Source organism: Opisthorchis viverrini (genome assembly GCF_000715545.1).
Source record: "Opisthorchis viverrini unplaced genomic scaffold opera_v5_497, whole genome shotgun sequence".
Classification (NCBI taxonomy): Eukaryota; Metazoa; Platyhelminthes; class Trematoda; order Opisthorchiida; family Opisthorchiidae; genus Opisthorchis; species Opisthorchis viverrini.
Window position 1 is genome coordinate 22,453 of NW_008752160.1, and position 15,184 is coordinate 37,636.

The 15,184-nt window shown below is 44.4% G+C and overlaps 2 protein-coding genes across 2 annotated transcripts in view; one reads left to right on the forward strand and one right to left on the reverse strand.

Moving 5' to 3' along the window:
• The window catches only part of T265_11444 (hypothetical protein), a gene marked incomplete at both ends in the record, with an annotated part of 43,688 nt that overhangs the window by 4,767 nt on the left and 23,737 nt on the right, over window positions 1-15,184 (reverse strand). The window contains one exon of the mRNA XM_009178100.1: window positions 4,087-4,230. Within this exon, the coding sequence (XP_009176364.1) occupies window positions 4,087-4,230 (144 nt within the window). The remainder of the gene's footprint in view (window positions 1-4,086; window positions 4,231-15,184) is intronic.
• T265_11445 (hypothetical protein) lies at window positions 1,192-1,401 on the forward strand (the record flags this gene model as incomplete). The annotated part of the gene is made up of 1 exon (XM_009178101.1): window positions 1,192-1,401. One exon carries the CDS (start codon window positions 1,192-1,194, stop codon window positions 1,399-1,401), a length of 210 nt encoding a protein of 69 aa, XP_009176365.1.

Here is a 15,184-nt window from a genome sequence, read left to right on the forward strand (position 1 = left end):
GAGGGCTTTGTCAGTTTTCAAGTTTCCCCCACTCCGGTAACACATCACTCCCTCATTTTGTTCCCTGAATGGAGTAAATCTACGACCGAGGTTTTGGTGATACTGATCCCCTATCCCAGCTAAATCTACCAATAATCTAGCAGGATACACATTATGCCTAAAGTATAATACTAAAGTAGGAACACAACCAACACGCGAGTGACTGAGAATTCCAACAGTGAACTCGATCTCGCTTAGCTTGCCAGACTAGGTAAAGGGGATTACGTCACACTCATGAGACATCCCTCTCTCAAACGATATAAAGAAGTGCACGGTTCATGAGTGACAACAGCTCATTATCCAGTCCGAGAAATGTCAGTAGATTACTTTCACTGGTGGCTGCTCCATGTAGTTGTTAGTTGTCCATCGAGATAAGGGTTATGTGTAAAGAACTGGACAGAGCAATTAAAAAAGTTTGCAAGTTATATGCGTTATTAGTCATGGGATTAGACATGGCACACAGTACAAAAAGAAAGAACATGCCAATAAATCAGGATGAGAACTCATGTGCCTAGATGAAGATGGTTTACCAAAGGAAATGATTCTTCCCCAAAAACTAGATGATAGGATCAACTTGACGAATAACTTGAGTGATCTTGCATCGCTCCATAATGGACTGTTGACCAGGCATTCACTTGATACTAGATCCAACTTTAACCTCACCCTGGTTACGAAACATTTTTTCCATTCCGTTAGACTATAACGTCATTTCGGGTCTAATCATCAAACAAGCAGTTTACTTACTCCAGAATAGTGTTTCTTTGAACGAGGGAACACTGTATGAGTGCTGCTAGAATATTTGATTGAAATCAAGGTCGAATGAACTGCGACACAAAAGTTGGTACGATAATCCACCAAGAGTTAAAAAAAGATACAACGGATGTCTACTCGCAAAACCTCCAGTCCGATTGCTACAAGGAGAAGATAGTCAAAACAACTCACAGAGGCTTGGACTTCATCAAACGCGGTCGTGACGTAACCAGCGAGTACGACTTTAAAGAATAAAGTGCACCCATATAGGAAAAGCGCTTGAATATGACACATGAGATGATATTTAGTGGATATTAGGTAAACCAAGGTCCAGAGGGGGTTCCCATAGCACCGGTGACAAAACACATACATGTACAAGGTTTACTGGTCCTGAGTGATCACATGAATATCGTAACGTTACGTCGAACAAGCAGTGAGTTGTTCTCAACTGCATCAATATTCTGTCGTCTACCTTACGCCGACTGTCCTTATCGCCCCTACCGCGCAAGCTCCGGCTGGCTAATCTTTGACAACTTGGCTCCTATTCCAAGAACTTGTACCGATCAGAGCGAAAAACCAGCCATTGGTTCCCGACTTGTATCATCAGCCTAGTTCTGCTTAACCTTCCGACCAGCGTTTGGTGCTATACTCTTTCACTCTGTGTGCGTTTCGGCCTATTCCTTACTTGTATCGTTTGTTTCTTATGAGAGCCCATTAGCGGTCGGTCACTATTTGCTTCATTCTGTTTACGGATAATTCACCATGCACATGTGCTTTGAATTCCGCCTAGAAGAGATGCTATGCATTAAACCGGACCAAGTATTTTTGTACCGGTAGGGTTTCAATAAAAGATGGACTTATCCTAAACTCTGGTTGCAACGGCCCCAACTCTAATATGACTGTATAGTTGTGTACAACAGTTGAATGAGAAATATGGTTTGTTATCCGGACCACTAAGCAAGCGAACCCGCTTGCTTTTTTGAGGCCATGGTGGAAATAGAGTACCTCGTTACATTGTGTTAGACTTCGAACTGAAAACATCACAAACGAGAGATTCAGCTGGGTTCCGGGTGAGTCTCTCGAAAAACCAAGTAGTTTGCAAATGAGTGTATATTCGCTAATTTCGTGCAATTTGGTTTCAGGTAGAACATAAGGTTGACGGAAACCTGGGGACTGCGCCTACCTGATGAGCCCCAAAAAGGGCGAAACCGGTCGTGGGTTGTCGACGGACTTTCAGCAACCTTATGAGTAGTACATTACAAAGATATACATGTAACGCGATATCTCGAATATCGTAGTTACTGAAACATGAGGTGGCCTGGTGCAGCACATTCAGTTGCCTGAAAACATCACAAATGAGAGATTCAGCTGGGTTCCAGATGAGTCTCTCGAAAAAACAAATTAGTTTGCAAATGAGTGTATACTCGCTAGACTTCGAACTGTCCAACCAGAGTCGGTAATGTTTCAAGAAACCATAGGGAACTTAGTTCACTCAACACTTACATTTTTGAGAGGGAAACTATGGGTGACACTACCAAGTAAGGACTTTTGATCCAAATCGGATTTGAGGAGTTATGAGATGGCAAACTTGATCAGGTACTTGCTAGGTCCTAGGTGCCAGCACCTACTGCATCAGCTGAAACCAAGTTTATTCAACCGATTCGGTGTAGAGACAGCAGAGTTACACAACTTAAGCAATCAGAAAACCGTAATAACGACCAGTCTTCGCGATGGATACGCAACTGTTCGCGAGTCAAGCACATGGTCATCTAGGAATACGGTAGTGTAGTGGAGGAAAACAACAAGATTGTAGGAAAATTGATATTATTCCAGGAAGAGACTGAGAAAAATTACACATCCTAATTAGGGGACGGTGCTCGTGGAGTATCGTCATTAGATTCGATGTCCACAACCATGTATTCCCTGAATAAGCCCTCTCTTTCCCACTGGCACCTGGCAATTAAATAACACTAAGGATGAAGCAATGCACAATAACACAAACAGGGAATGTATAGGGGGGGGGTTCATGTACGAGATGAAGAAGTTCGCCGTAACTACAGGGTAAAGATGACCACAGGTGGAACTAAAGATGAAAGCCTGCCTCCGACTCAGCGCATTGCTCTGCAAGGGTACCAATCACGTTCTACGGATTCTGAGAATTCCAAATCGAGAAACTGGTCACGATTCCACGAGTCTTGCAATCGAAGACCAAACAAACACGTCAACAGAAAATCAGTAGTTCCGTCATCAAAGAGAGCAACGACATATTTATCGCGTGCACAGTCTTCACCAACAAGCTGTGATCAGTGGTGGGAAAGCAGCTTGCGAGCAAACCGTAGTCTGTCTAGACATGCGCTGTCCGTAAAAGGAAAGGTCCTAATATCGGGACATCATCCCATTCCTCGATAATTGAAGGGGAGGCTGAAGGAACCAGCCACCTTAGAATAGCACTAGGGGTAAAGAGACAGGTAACATGCTGAGATTGTATCAGGTATGCGACTGAGAGCAACAGCGGGAAGGTGGTGACCATGATTCGCTATAGGCTGCGGCAATCCGATGGCCATAAGTCATGCTCAAATCACTCGCAACTGGCGTGTCTAAATGAGTGATAGTCGGACAGCTGGGAACTTGCACCCACCGTTTCAGCAGAGCCGATGACAAAAATGGGAATAGCTAGCAGTCAATCGTAGCAGCTTTGGACATCCGCAGTAAGAGAGTGAAACTGGTTGGTGGAACATCGCCAGTACACTCAGATCACATCAGGTATCTTCGATCACGTAAGACAGCGTCTGTTTTCCGCCTGCTTCATATTATCGTTCGCTATAAGATTCCAGGTAGTATCGATCGCTGTAGTCCAGTCAATCCGTTATCCCAATTACATCTCGATGAGCAAAATTAGACCAATTGAATAAACTGCCTGATGGAACGGGTAAAGTAATAGAAAACAGTGTGCTTACCCACCTGCATCGTTATACGGAAAGCGAAAAACATGTCGATTTATGAAGTGGGGCCCACATGGTTTCCACCATCTCCTAAGTGTCAGCGGACTGCCAGATATGGAAAAACTTCGCCTGAACAAGCTACAGAGATCTCACACCTCGGTTCGCTTGGAGAAAGAAGCGAACCAAGTAAAAGGGTGCCAAGTCCCAACATCAAAGCGAGCGCCTGTTCAACGAACCAAACCTGAAGAATGTTGCGCTGCTCAGAGAGCAGGATAACGAGGAAAAACGGAATAACTGCGGGCAAGCAAATCACAACCAAAAGAATGCGCGGGGGTAAGGGAAAAACAGGTTATACCTTCGTATCTCGATTGAATTCAGCGACAGTGGATTCTTCATCGACGTGTGGAGAAAGGACCACTTCCATTGCATACACCTGGCTGCGAGTGGAGAGGCAGAGCATGTCTGACGCAACGTCCAGAAGTAAACCACGGCTAGATCGCTAAAAAAGAACACGGAGATAAGAAAACGATGGTATGAGGTGACTGGATAGTCAAATGTCAAGTGAATACAGTTTAGTAATGGAACGGAAATTCCAGCAAGAAATATTCATTGCTGAAAAATGCGATAAAAAATAGCAATCATTTAAAGAGGTCGAATAGTTGTGAAAACGTTGCATAAGGTGACAGTGCTCCATAGGACGAAAGGAAGCATGAAGTAGTCACAGCGATTAAGTGAAGCGCATAATTCACGGCAAGACTCCGAGATATCGGTCTTCCAAAACGTTGTCGATGTTCCTTGGACTCAAGTTGTTGTTAAAAATGTGCGCGTGTGAGTTCCATTGGAGGTAACGAGGTAATAAGTCACTAACTAGTGATTTGTAAACAAGACGTTCGGGTGCGATGGCCAGAACAAAAAAACGAAACCCAAATCCAACGTGTGACAAATAATGCTTGTAGCAGTTGCCGAGGTGCCAAAAAGAGTTTGTAAGGCAATTGGAGAACGTATTAATAGGGCACGTTTCGAAATGAAGGCTTTGTTGGGCCAAGTAGGCAACGATGTTGCCAAGTTTTAAGGCAAGTGGAAAAGGCAGTCACAGAAGTCTCTCTTATCAAGCTATATAAAGGGTAAAATACCATTCAGCGGTTGCGATATGTTTGGTGGTCATCGTCTGTAAATTTTCAATGCGGGGTACCTTGGGCACCCTGAGTAGTCAAACATTGGGTAAACTGCCACAAATCTACCTGAAGGAGCTGAGCTGAAGAATCCGCGAAATAAATCAAAGTAGAGACGGTCAGTCAAACAGGCCGTACTTATAACAGGGCAGCATTAATCAATATCACTAAAAGCGTGCGGATATTCCCACCCATTAGGTCACAATGTAAAGTGACGACTCGAATAAGAGCAGTCAAGCTTAGGAATTCTCCAAAATAAATCAACCAATTGTGGATTTACCGGTGTGAACGTTCTAGGCATATCCACAGTCTACACTGAATCCTACTTGGAGGGGATTTCTGGCATGACAAGGTGATATGAATCCGCCACAGATTGGCTAACAATCCTACGCCTGATAAATGGAACATTCTAACCGCGATACACTATCGCGACATTACAGTGATTAAGTGCTCGAAACCGGATAGTCGTGAAACTAAAAAAGAAATTGCATAAACACAGGTGGATGCACCGCACGCATGACGAGTTCATTGCATTGAAGAGGGGTGATCGACAACCAAGGTATGAAAGAGCGTAATCCGTGAAACAGTTTTCGAATAGAACCCCATTCGATGGATGAACTTTCACGTACGTGTGTGTGCGTGACAGTACGAGTAGGCCAGATGCATTTTGTGCGGGAGTCCGGCCAGAGTGAAACGCGTACGTAGGTGTATCGAGCATGGACACACACGCAAGCGATTTTTTCATACACAAATCTGCCTCCCAACATTGAGGAAAGACTTCAGAAAAGGAGGATTATCGAGTTACAAGCGAACAGTATGTGTGTGTATCTGGAAAGCAAATTGGTCGAGGACAAAGGGAAAATGGGGAAGAGCGGGTAACAGAGGAATAAGAGTTTGTGACAGAAATGGCTAAGGTGAAAGATAAATTGTCCGATTACGGATAATAGGAAGGCAAATGACTGGGAAGGCCAGAACATGTGCAAAAAGGATGGGATTGTCGGGACATCCCCAAACTTAATGTGACCCGAATATGGAGAAAAGCGGTCAAACAGGATTGACATTTTCGACAAAAGGATCATTCATAGAAGAATGATGAAAGCAAAATGCCTAATGAGGGGGGAGGGCGATTGTTAGTGAAGGGAATTTGGACGTGCGTTTTTGCGCGCGCCAAGAATGAAAGAGTTTGTGGACATTTGTACTTTGCATGCGGGAGTAATTAAGACGGTAAAATTAACAACAGCAGTGACAATGTTGTTAAATACCCGTACCTCGTTGATGTCTGACTATAACACTGTTCTCAAAAACAAGAATAAAAAAGTGAAGAGGTTTTCAGAACAAATATCTGGTTAAATGACCGGTTTAAAAATAGACATGATTGTATTGTCATTGTTTGGCAACAACAAATGGCAGCGTTTCAATGTAGTGAAACAAACTTTTCCTGATCACCTTCAGGACAGGTATTTTGTTTGCGCAGCCCAGGAGGGCCAGGACTTCGCACATAAGGCATAATCTAAGAGAAACGTCGCCCTTGGATAGCTGCCTAGTCCACTAACCCCTCAACCTCACCTCANGGCAGCGTTTCAATGTAGTGAAACAAACTTTTCCTGATCACCTTCAGGACAGGTATTTTGTTTGCGCAGCCCAGGAGGGCCAGGACTTCGCACATAAGGCATAATCTAAGAGAAACGTCGCCCTTGGATAGCTGCCTAGTCCACTAACCCCTCAACCTCATTCCGGATAGGTGTACATTTGTAGGGAAAACACAATAATGTTCTCCCTGAGATGAGATTTAAAGCAAAATCCTCCAGAAGGCACCCAAAGAAAAGTCAAAACAAACTCTTTCTTTCCCCCAGAGATGAAGAAGCGATGTTTGGTCGAATTATTTAAACACAGCATTCCCATCCCACAAATACAACCATACTGTACGTATAGGTTCACAGGAGGCAACTGCCAGGACGGGGGTGTCATAAGTGCCATATAGGGTGACATGAAGCGGTCGTCTCAAGGAGGTTCGTTAGTATAACAGAGAAGGGAGCAGGATAATGCATCAACCTAGTCTGGCGCATCGGGGTGTCTAATAGAGCAGATGGACAGAAAATAAAATGAATTGGTATAAGTCTACGCTAAGCGAGATCGGAGTAAACAAACCGCATTAACCAAACGAAACTGGTTGTACGGTACTCCTTCCTGGAGCGAACACCTCTCTGAATAGGATTCTTCCAACAGAAATCTGCAAATTCTATAAAAAAAACTCACTGAGTAGAAAGCCTGCTCCCCTAACCCCTAAATCGACCGATTTTGTATATTTTGGAAGGCGTTCTCCTTATAAACTCACTGAGTGCCTGCTCCCCTAACCCCTAAATCGACCGATTTTGTATATTTTGGAAGGCGTTCTCCTTATAAAGAGTATGATCATTTGATTGGTTCTCACGTGTGTCTTACATCGAGTGCGAACAAAAGGGTGATAAACAACCTTGAAACCTCGCTCAGTATGTGGTAATAGCAACTCATGACCAGCACAAATGGGCTAGCCAGGACTGACGTTAGGACTCTCCAGGAAACCGGCCACCAAAACAAACACCGGTCATGGGCTGTTGAAGAGTTTTGATCAGCCTTGTGAGTAGTGCGCTACGTCTATACAATGCACTGCAGCACTCGAATATCACACCAACTGTAACATAAGCTGGCCTGGTGCAGCGCATTCCGTTAAAAAGAACTATCATGGGAGAATCAGCTGGGATGGCTCAAGTGGTTATAGCGCGAAGTTACCAACCGGAAGGTCGTGGTTCGAACCCGACCTATGCCTATCGAATTCACCTGTCTAGTCTTGGACAATCTGGCAGCATCTCCGGCCTCGTGCTTCCTTCGGGTAGCATGGAAGTTAGGCACCGGAGGGGTGTTACAGCTGAGCAACAGCTGGGATTCAGATGAATCTCCCGTGAGAACTGAATTGGTATACAAACGAGTGTATTTGTAGAAACACAGGATACATTCGATCTGTTTAGTCAAAGATGAGGTGGATATGTTCCCTGAAGCATGAGACAATGAGATAGCAGAATGAACTGGAACAAAAACGCGGCGCATCCACACCGAAGCAGCATGCTCGTTGGGGTCACATCTGTTGTATGACGAAACATGCGTAGAGCGCTTAACTAGTGAATACATCTGCCGCAGTAGTCTTTAAAGAGGCTACGCTCCGTGATTTCCGTAGAGTGTTGAAATGAACAAAATCCGCTTGGATTTTTAGGGCACTAGCCTTGAATTTGGTCCCAGGGCAACTAGATCCGTGATGACCTAGTGGCAAACTGTCATTGGTTTACGTTCGAGGTCAAAGGAACGTTACGGTTACCCTGGTGTTCGGTTATCTTTTTGTTGTTAGGCCAAGATCCAGATCATTCGGCTATGAGTACAAAGTGTTTTTATAAGGTGAATGACAGTTAGGAACGCTACCTGGCGGAAATAGCTTATGATAATACCCATAAGCAGGCCATTGAAAACAACCCAGTCGGCTTCTACCATGGCCACCGAGGGCTGCCTGATTGCATCTGGCAGTAAACTTGTGTGTCTTACAGTGAGATAACTAGGCTTGTCAGCTTATCAAATAGGTGTATAAAACTGCTCTTGATGCTTCGGCAAACTCGCGGTGGGAAAGAAAAGGCTAGTTTGCTGATGCAGCTGCTGAAAGAAAAGGTGCCTTTATAAGGTTCCAAAATCTAGGGGGATCAGGTTGCAGATACGGCACAACCGGCAGTCATTTAGTGATCGATACTACGTTCCAGAACCAGTCCCAGGAGATGACAGGTTTGACCAGAGCGTATTCACTGCCAATCATCTCCAAACAAATTTTCACTGACAAAGAAAGCTTCTTCCCCCTCCCCCCCAAAAAAAATTACGGATAATGGTGTCATGAAGTTTTTAGGCGTGTTCGGGAACCAAATAATCCACTTTAAACCTTGTAGTGGATGAAAGTGTGCACATGATCGACGAAGATAACTCCACGAAACAACGAGTGAAAAGTCGACGACCGAATAACTGACAGTGAAAATGGCAAACAAAATTTAAGCCCGGTCGGTTTTTCGATCGAACTGAACAGTCTTTACCCCCCGCCTTGAGTATCATAATACGATCGCCTAAGTGTCAATGGTCACACAAGTGAGCTCACACGATCCTTAGAGGTATTCACAGTATTGACTAGAAGGACCAGCCTACCTAGCGTTAAGCTCAAGTCTCATGATTTGCCGCACGAGACTAAACCACGGGATCATTCCTTTGTACGGAAAGTTCGGGTGCCGAATTAATTAGGTAGTATCAGGAAGGCGCATTGTGGGTAACTTGACCTTTATTTCAGTACTGTCTGCCATTCCCAAACCTGACTTTGGGAAACAACAGTGCGTTTTGACAAGATACCAACCGATTGAACTGCCAACTAGTGGTTGTCGATTCGGGCGGCAAATTGGTCACAGAATCTTGGCTTATAAGTCAAGAATTGGAACAAACCACTCAGTGGATTTAGAAGAGGAATATAGAAAAACTGCAGTTACACTCAACTAAATAGAATGAAACCTAACAGGTCTATGGACTGTGGGAGACGGGTGAGCAATTATTTAATGAAAAGGACCCTCAAGCTTACGTCACCAATAAAGGCGGACAGCTAATCGAACACTAATCCCGCAGATTTCCCATTACCATGACTAATTTGTCGAGTCCATGGCGTTTAAATGCCAACAAAATTGAAGTGATTTGAAAGTTGGTGGGTGTGTGGAAAGTATACAGTGGGCCTGGGTGTGTCTGGTTTGGTGAACCACTGGAACAGGCAGCATAACGGTGAAATTCAGGAGAATCACTAATTACTCGATAGTGCTGACCTGCTTAGCAGTATACAGTAGAGAGTGCCAACGTCAACGCCACTCTGACTAAACGGTCAGACGGATTAATATCTCGAGATGGACAAATAAGGCCATTGTGGGTTGGGGAATATGTATGATTCAAAGATTTGTTCTCAGTAAACAAAAACGGACACTGGTACGGATGCAGTCTGACAGATAGCAAAATCGGCCAGATGATAGGCCTCCTGAGTGGCTTAAACAACCCATGAGTAAATGCTTTTATATCCATAGAGCAACATGTGTGCTAAACTTTTATTGCAGGTAACCGATACAGTGCCCGAATAATGGTATTGCCACACACTACGGCGCAGCGGAACGCTCGTCAAGACGGATCGTCTGTCTTAAACAACAATAGTGAAATGACATGAACAAGACTAGTAATATTCAACACCCTGGTTTCCCACGCCACAATCACTTTTTTCTCTATCCTTCCAACACTATGACCCATTTTTCAAGTTAAAAATGTCGAGCGGAATATGCATATGCGTATGGACGTGTATTCAGTCATGTTTACAGTTTTGGGCAGCGATGCGTTCATTAGGCTGCTACAAAAATACGACTGCCATCCTTGCTTACCCGACGGTCGGATCGCCACACAACGCCCCTGGTAATTATCGCATGCGAGTCGTGATGTAAGATTTAGGCGTACTTCACACGCCTACGATAAATACCCAATTTTGACTGGATTAAGAGCTGGTGGATACGAAACCGGAAATACCAGCTTAGAAGATTGAAGCTTCTCTTCGGAGAAAACGTTCTCCAAGCACGAATGGTACGGAGCATTATCAGAAAGTGACCAGCCTGTCAAAATCCTCCGCATGCACTGATGACAAGGTTCACCCGTACATGACCTTTAAAGACCGCCGCGCGCCAGTTCACCAATGATATGTAGGGCTTTCATTTGCCATAACAGTGCGTGCTCCCGTGTCTACAACAGATCAATCCATTTTTAGCGTTAATATATGCTAAAATTAGCTTCATCTATCCAAACGACCTTAAGGTATTTGGCGTCTCGCTAAAGAACCCTCAAAAGGTAACTACGTCTGAACCCCTTATTATCGATGGAGTTCATCATTTCAGAAAACGGAGGCATTTTATTCGAGGTGATCGAACGACCAGCAAGTTACCTTGACAAGGTCGTAATACTCATTTCATCATGTTACGCCGCCAGCCTATGGTATGAAGTCGACAAAGTTACGGTTGTGCCATTTTCAACCAACGTGAACAAATCACCCACCTCTAGATCACTCAACGCGCCTTTCCGAAATTCGTTCGGTCTGGAAAGATCAGAACCCGTTTCACATATTTCTAACCAAAACACCAATGTCTGTATTTTCACACCAAACAACGTTGCTCTCTGTTCCTTAAACTGGATCAAATGCTTCTCGAGCCCCTCCTCACACAGCAGCTCAGTAATAAGCACCGCGCTGCCCCATTTCAACAACTACGTACCATGCAACGCGGATTCTATAAACATCTATCGGTCAGTTCATTGGTCCCCAAGTTTGTGCATTTTATGGAATGGGCCAATTAGAGTGAAGCTTGTAGTCATTCGGAGTCTGTGCTTAAGACACCAGCAATGAGCGAAAAGGTTGGCCAAACGCGGCAAACTTGGATGGATCATGTATCAGCCCAATATGTTCCGACTTACGAAACCATCACTCAAGTTTCACATGAAACGACGGAGAGGTTAACGAGCCAATTTGATCTGCTTTTCCGTCTGCATGGGTTAGCTCGTTGTGTCGCCTGTCCCGGTTATTTACTAGCCCAGTAAAACGTTGGAAAATGTATACCTCGGTCTACTGGGTATTTTTATCGGGATCCCATTCCACCTCCATAATCGGTTCGGTGAGCTCTAACAAGAGCGAAACTCGAGTTTGTTACATCTCCGATTATTATCGAATGACACGAATGATCGTGCCTGGACAGGACAGGGGTGACACGTCAGAGAAGGTGGTGTGAACGTGAATTCAATTCTAATAAGTTTATTGGCAAATATACTGCTAGCCTCGTCAGCGGCATTTGCCCTTGAACCAAAGGCAGTGTTGAATTCTGGGGATATGCAGTCGTAAAATCTATCCAAAGGACTTTACCATTCGAAAATGAAGGGGAATAGTGCCAGTCTTCTACCAGCCTTTCGATATGCTGCATGCAGGTCACGCCGGCGTAGAAATAACAAGAGAACTAATCACAGTGGATCGAAGCCACATTCTTCTGCGTCTCCTGAAGGGAGGGTTACATAGATCACATCGCAGACCGCTCGAACAACGAAGGAAGTAAAGACGTGAAAATGTCACCAAATGGATACGAACAAAAAAGTTTATAGCATTCAATGTAGTTGTTAAACTGGAGGTGTCGGGGAGTTATATTCAACATATATTGCGCAGTTACACGCCGAGTGAGAAAATAACCGTTTAATACGGGGTATTAAAAATGACTTCACGCTATCCACTATAGACATTGACGTGAGTGGTCGTGAGGAAGGGATACGGAACTGTCTTTACCCAGTTCGTCGCTTGCTGTATTCGCCGTTCAAAAGGCTACAAGAAGCACGAAAGGAATTTAACTGGGCTATCACTACGTTTTCGTCCTAGAGGGGTGGCCATTTTGGGAGAGGGCTCAAAGGATAGAGCGCGCATTCACTGACCGGAAGGTCCGAACCCGACCTCTGCTCCTCGACTTCCCTGCCGAAGCTTGGGCAATTTGGCAGTATCCCAGCCCTCGTGATTCCTTCGGGTGGCATGGCAGTTAGGCACCGAAAGGGTGCTACAGCTAACGTAGTACTACACCGTTAATCTTATCAAGCTCAGTTACTGACCAATCTGAGAAAGCGATCAGATGCAGTGATCAGAAGGGAGGACCTTGTTGTGGGAGTCTCACAAAAGCTAGTTGTGCCCAGGATAAACAAACTTCCATTTAGTACTCAAAATCTTATCGAACATACAATCTTACCGCTACTTCCATAGAGAAAGGTAACCTTGTGAATTGATGTACAAAATCTGAGTCACGTTGGGCAAAACAGCTCGCGCTAATGAGAGCGTATCCGAACATCGACCGTTTTGGCGATTCGATGTGGTTGCCATGACAACAGGAAACGAGTAGGACATGAGAGGATAACTCGTGATGGCAACCGACTCGGTGAGTGAAAGCATTCGGATGGAATGCCGAGCGGGCTAGAAACTGGAAAAAACACTCCTGTACCCGTAATTGTCGACCGGAATGAGTGACACTTAAGTCGAAGGTAGGGCTAACATTTAACGGTTCCAAGGCACAAAAGGAAGAGTGATAGTGCTTGCATAAACTGACTAAACAAGCGAGTACAGTCTGAAAAATTGAAACATTTGCGGAAAAGTAAACTGTGAGAAAAAATAGGATTTTTGAGGTAAGAAAAACGAAACTATACAATAAAGACATTCCCAGAAATGCATTTCAATCGACGACTTGTGCCAAACAGATTCGTTTTTTCACGCTCTCTTCCATTATTTTCAGAATAAGGCATGTAAGCTACAACAGTGTTCGAACTGAGTTATATTCGAGGGACGGACGCGTTTAGGATGGTCTAGTAGCCCGTGGATCGGGGTTGAGATACAAAGCCATATTGCCGGGGTTGTAGGAAGTTTTTAGGCAGTATCCCCCGTACAGGAACCCAAGTGTAAAGGTCCTAGCTGCACAACTAAGGTCAACGGAATGTTTCTGAGACTTACGGTAGTCATGCATGAGAACCACTGAACACCATGATCGTTCAGCTGTAGCACCCTTTGGGTACCTAACTTTCATGCCACCCGTAGGAAGCACGAGGTCTAGGATACTGCCAGGTTGTCCAAGCCTAGACAGAAGAAGTCGACATACAGAGTTCGGGATCGAACCACGGACCTTCCCGTCAGTGAATATGTGCTCTAACCACTCAACCATCTCGCCCATGATCATCAATACCATATGAGTGTTAAACATTGGCGAAAAATTCAAATGCAATGTGACTGTATAAGAAAATAAAAGTATAAGTAAATTTGTAGCTGCATGAAGACACGTAGAAAACGATCTTCGTCACACGGCATGTTACCCACAATGTTCTACCTTTCCTAGAGAAAAAACGCTAAGTCGGCTGAACGCTTAGGCGTGTCGTCGAACCGGTATTTTGAAATTTACTTGACCTATCCGCCGAAAACCGACTACAGAACTGTCCCGAAGTTCGAGAGACACCGGAGCATGTTCAAAGCACACTTGAATCAAGCGTTCCACGGAGGGGTCGCTATTTTGAAAAAGTTACATACTAGTAGTCTACTTGGATGTGAAAATTTTATAAAAAACAGAAAAACGTGACTTCGAACCTAACATGGGGAATGAAATGAAGTTCGATGATCAGTCGCGTAGTGGATTCGTCCCATACGTAGAACTGCTGTTTTTTTTCCGGCTAACCATCTCTTGAGGTGATGTGTACAGCAACTCTGACCTCCTAGACGAAGACCACCCCCTCGATTGAGACCACTTTACTTGGGTCTAATGAGTTCAACCTAGGAACTGTTATCTCCTGAAGGCAACTCCCAAAATCTTTGTGGTGCAAAATTCATGCAAATTCTACACAAATTAGGTCTCTGAACAATGGTGTGGTTAGAATAATGTTTCTCGTCAACAGAGACCACCTCAAAAGATCGACCGAAAGAGGAATTTTCTTGGAGCTGGCCTCCTCTGGGAGAGAGTATACTTCTAAGATACGCCTCATGGGACGAACAAAGTGGGTTTTCCTATGGCTGGTCCCTTCTGAGCGCCTTTCCAGAGATCGACATATGAAATCTTACTAGCATAACCTCTACCTGTGGAGGTGGTTAAAACAGATAACCTTGGACCAAAATAGTGCATGACGCCACACCATGGAAACCCGTACTATCTTCCGTCAAACATTTAATACCACTGCGTACCCTCAGCACAGCTATGGACAACCTCGATACTGTAGATGCATACCACTGGACGGAACATCTACAGCTGGGTGAAAATGTTTAGAATGAGGTCGTTCACAAGTTCGGATTTAAACAAGAATCCCTGGTGTGATTCCTGCTGACGCTTGCAAAATGGTGAAAGTTAACCCTTACCATGGTGACAATGTCCATAGAGGAGAGAGTTGATCTGTGAAGGGAGTCTATGAGTACATTGCAGTTGTTTCAAGAGGGGGTCACAATATTAATGCGTTAGCTTCAGTTCATCATTGTTCATTACCAAAACCTAGTTCTTCGTACGCCCATAAAACATGCCCCCCCCCAAGACCAGTTAGGTTGCCCTCTGTTAGTAGCATCTCTTCGGGGACTATGGTATTTCACTGAAACAAGGAAGAGCGCAACGTTACTTTTTTCGATCGTGAAAATCGTACTCATAAGTCCTCCAAGCAACTACGAAGAGGTAT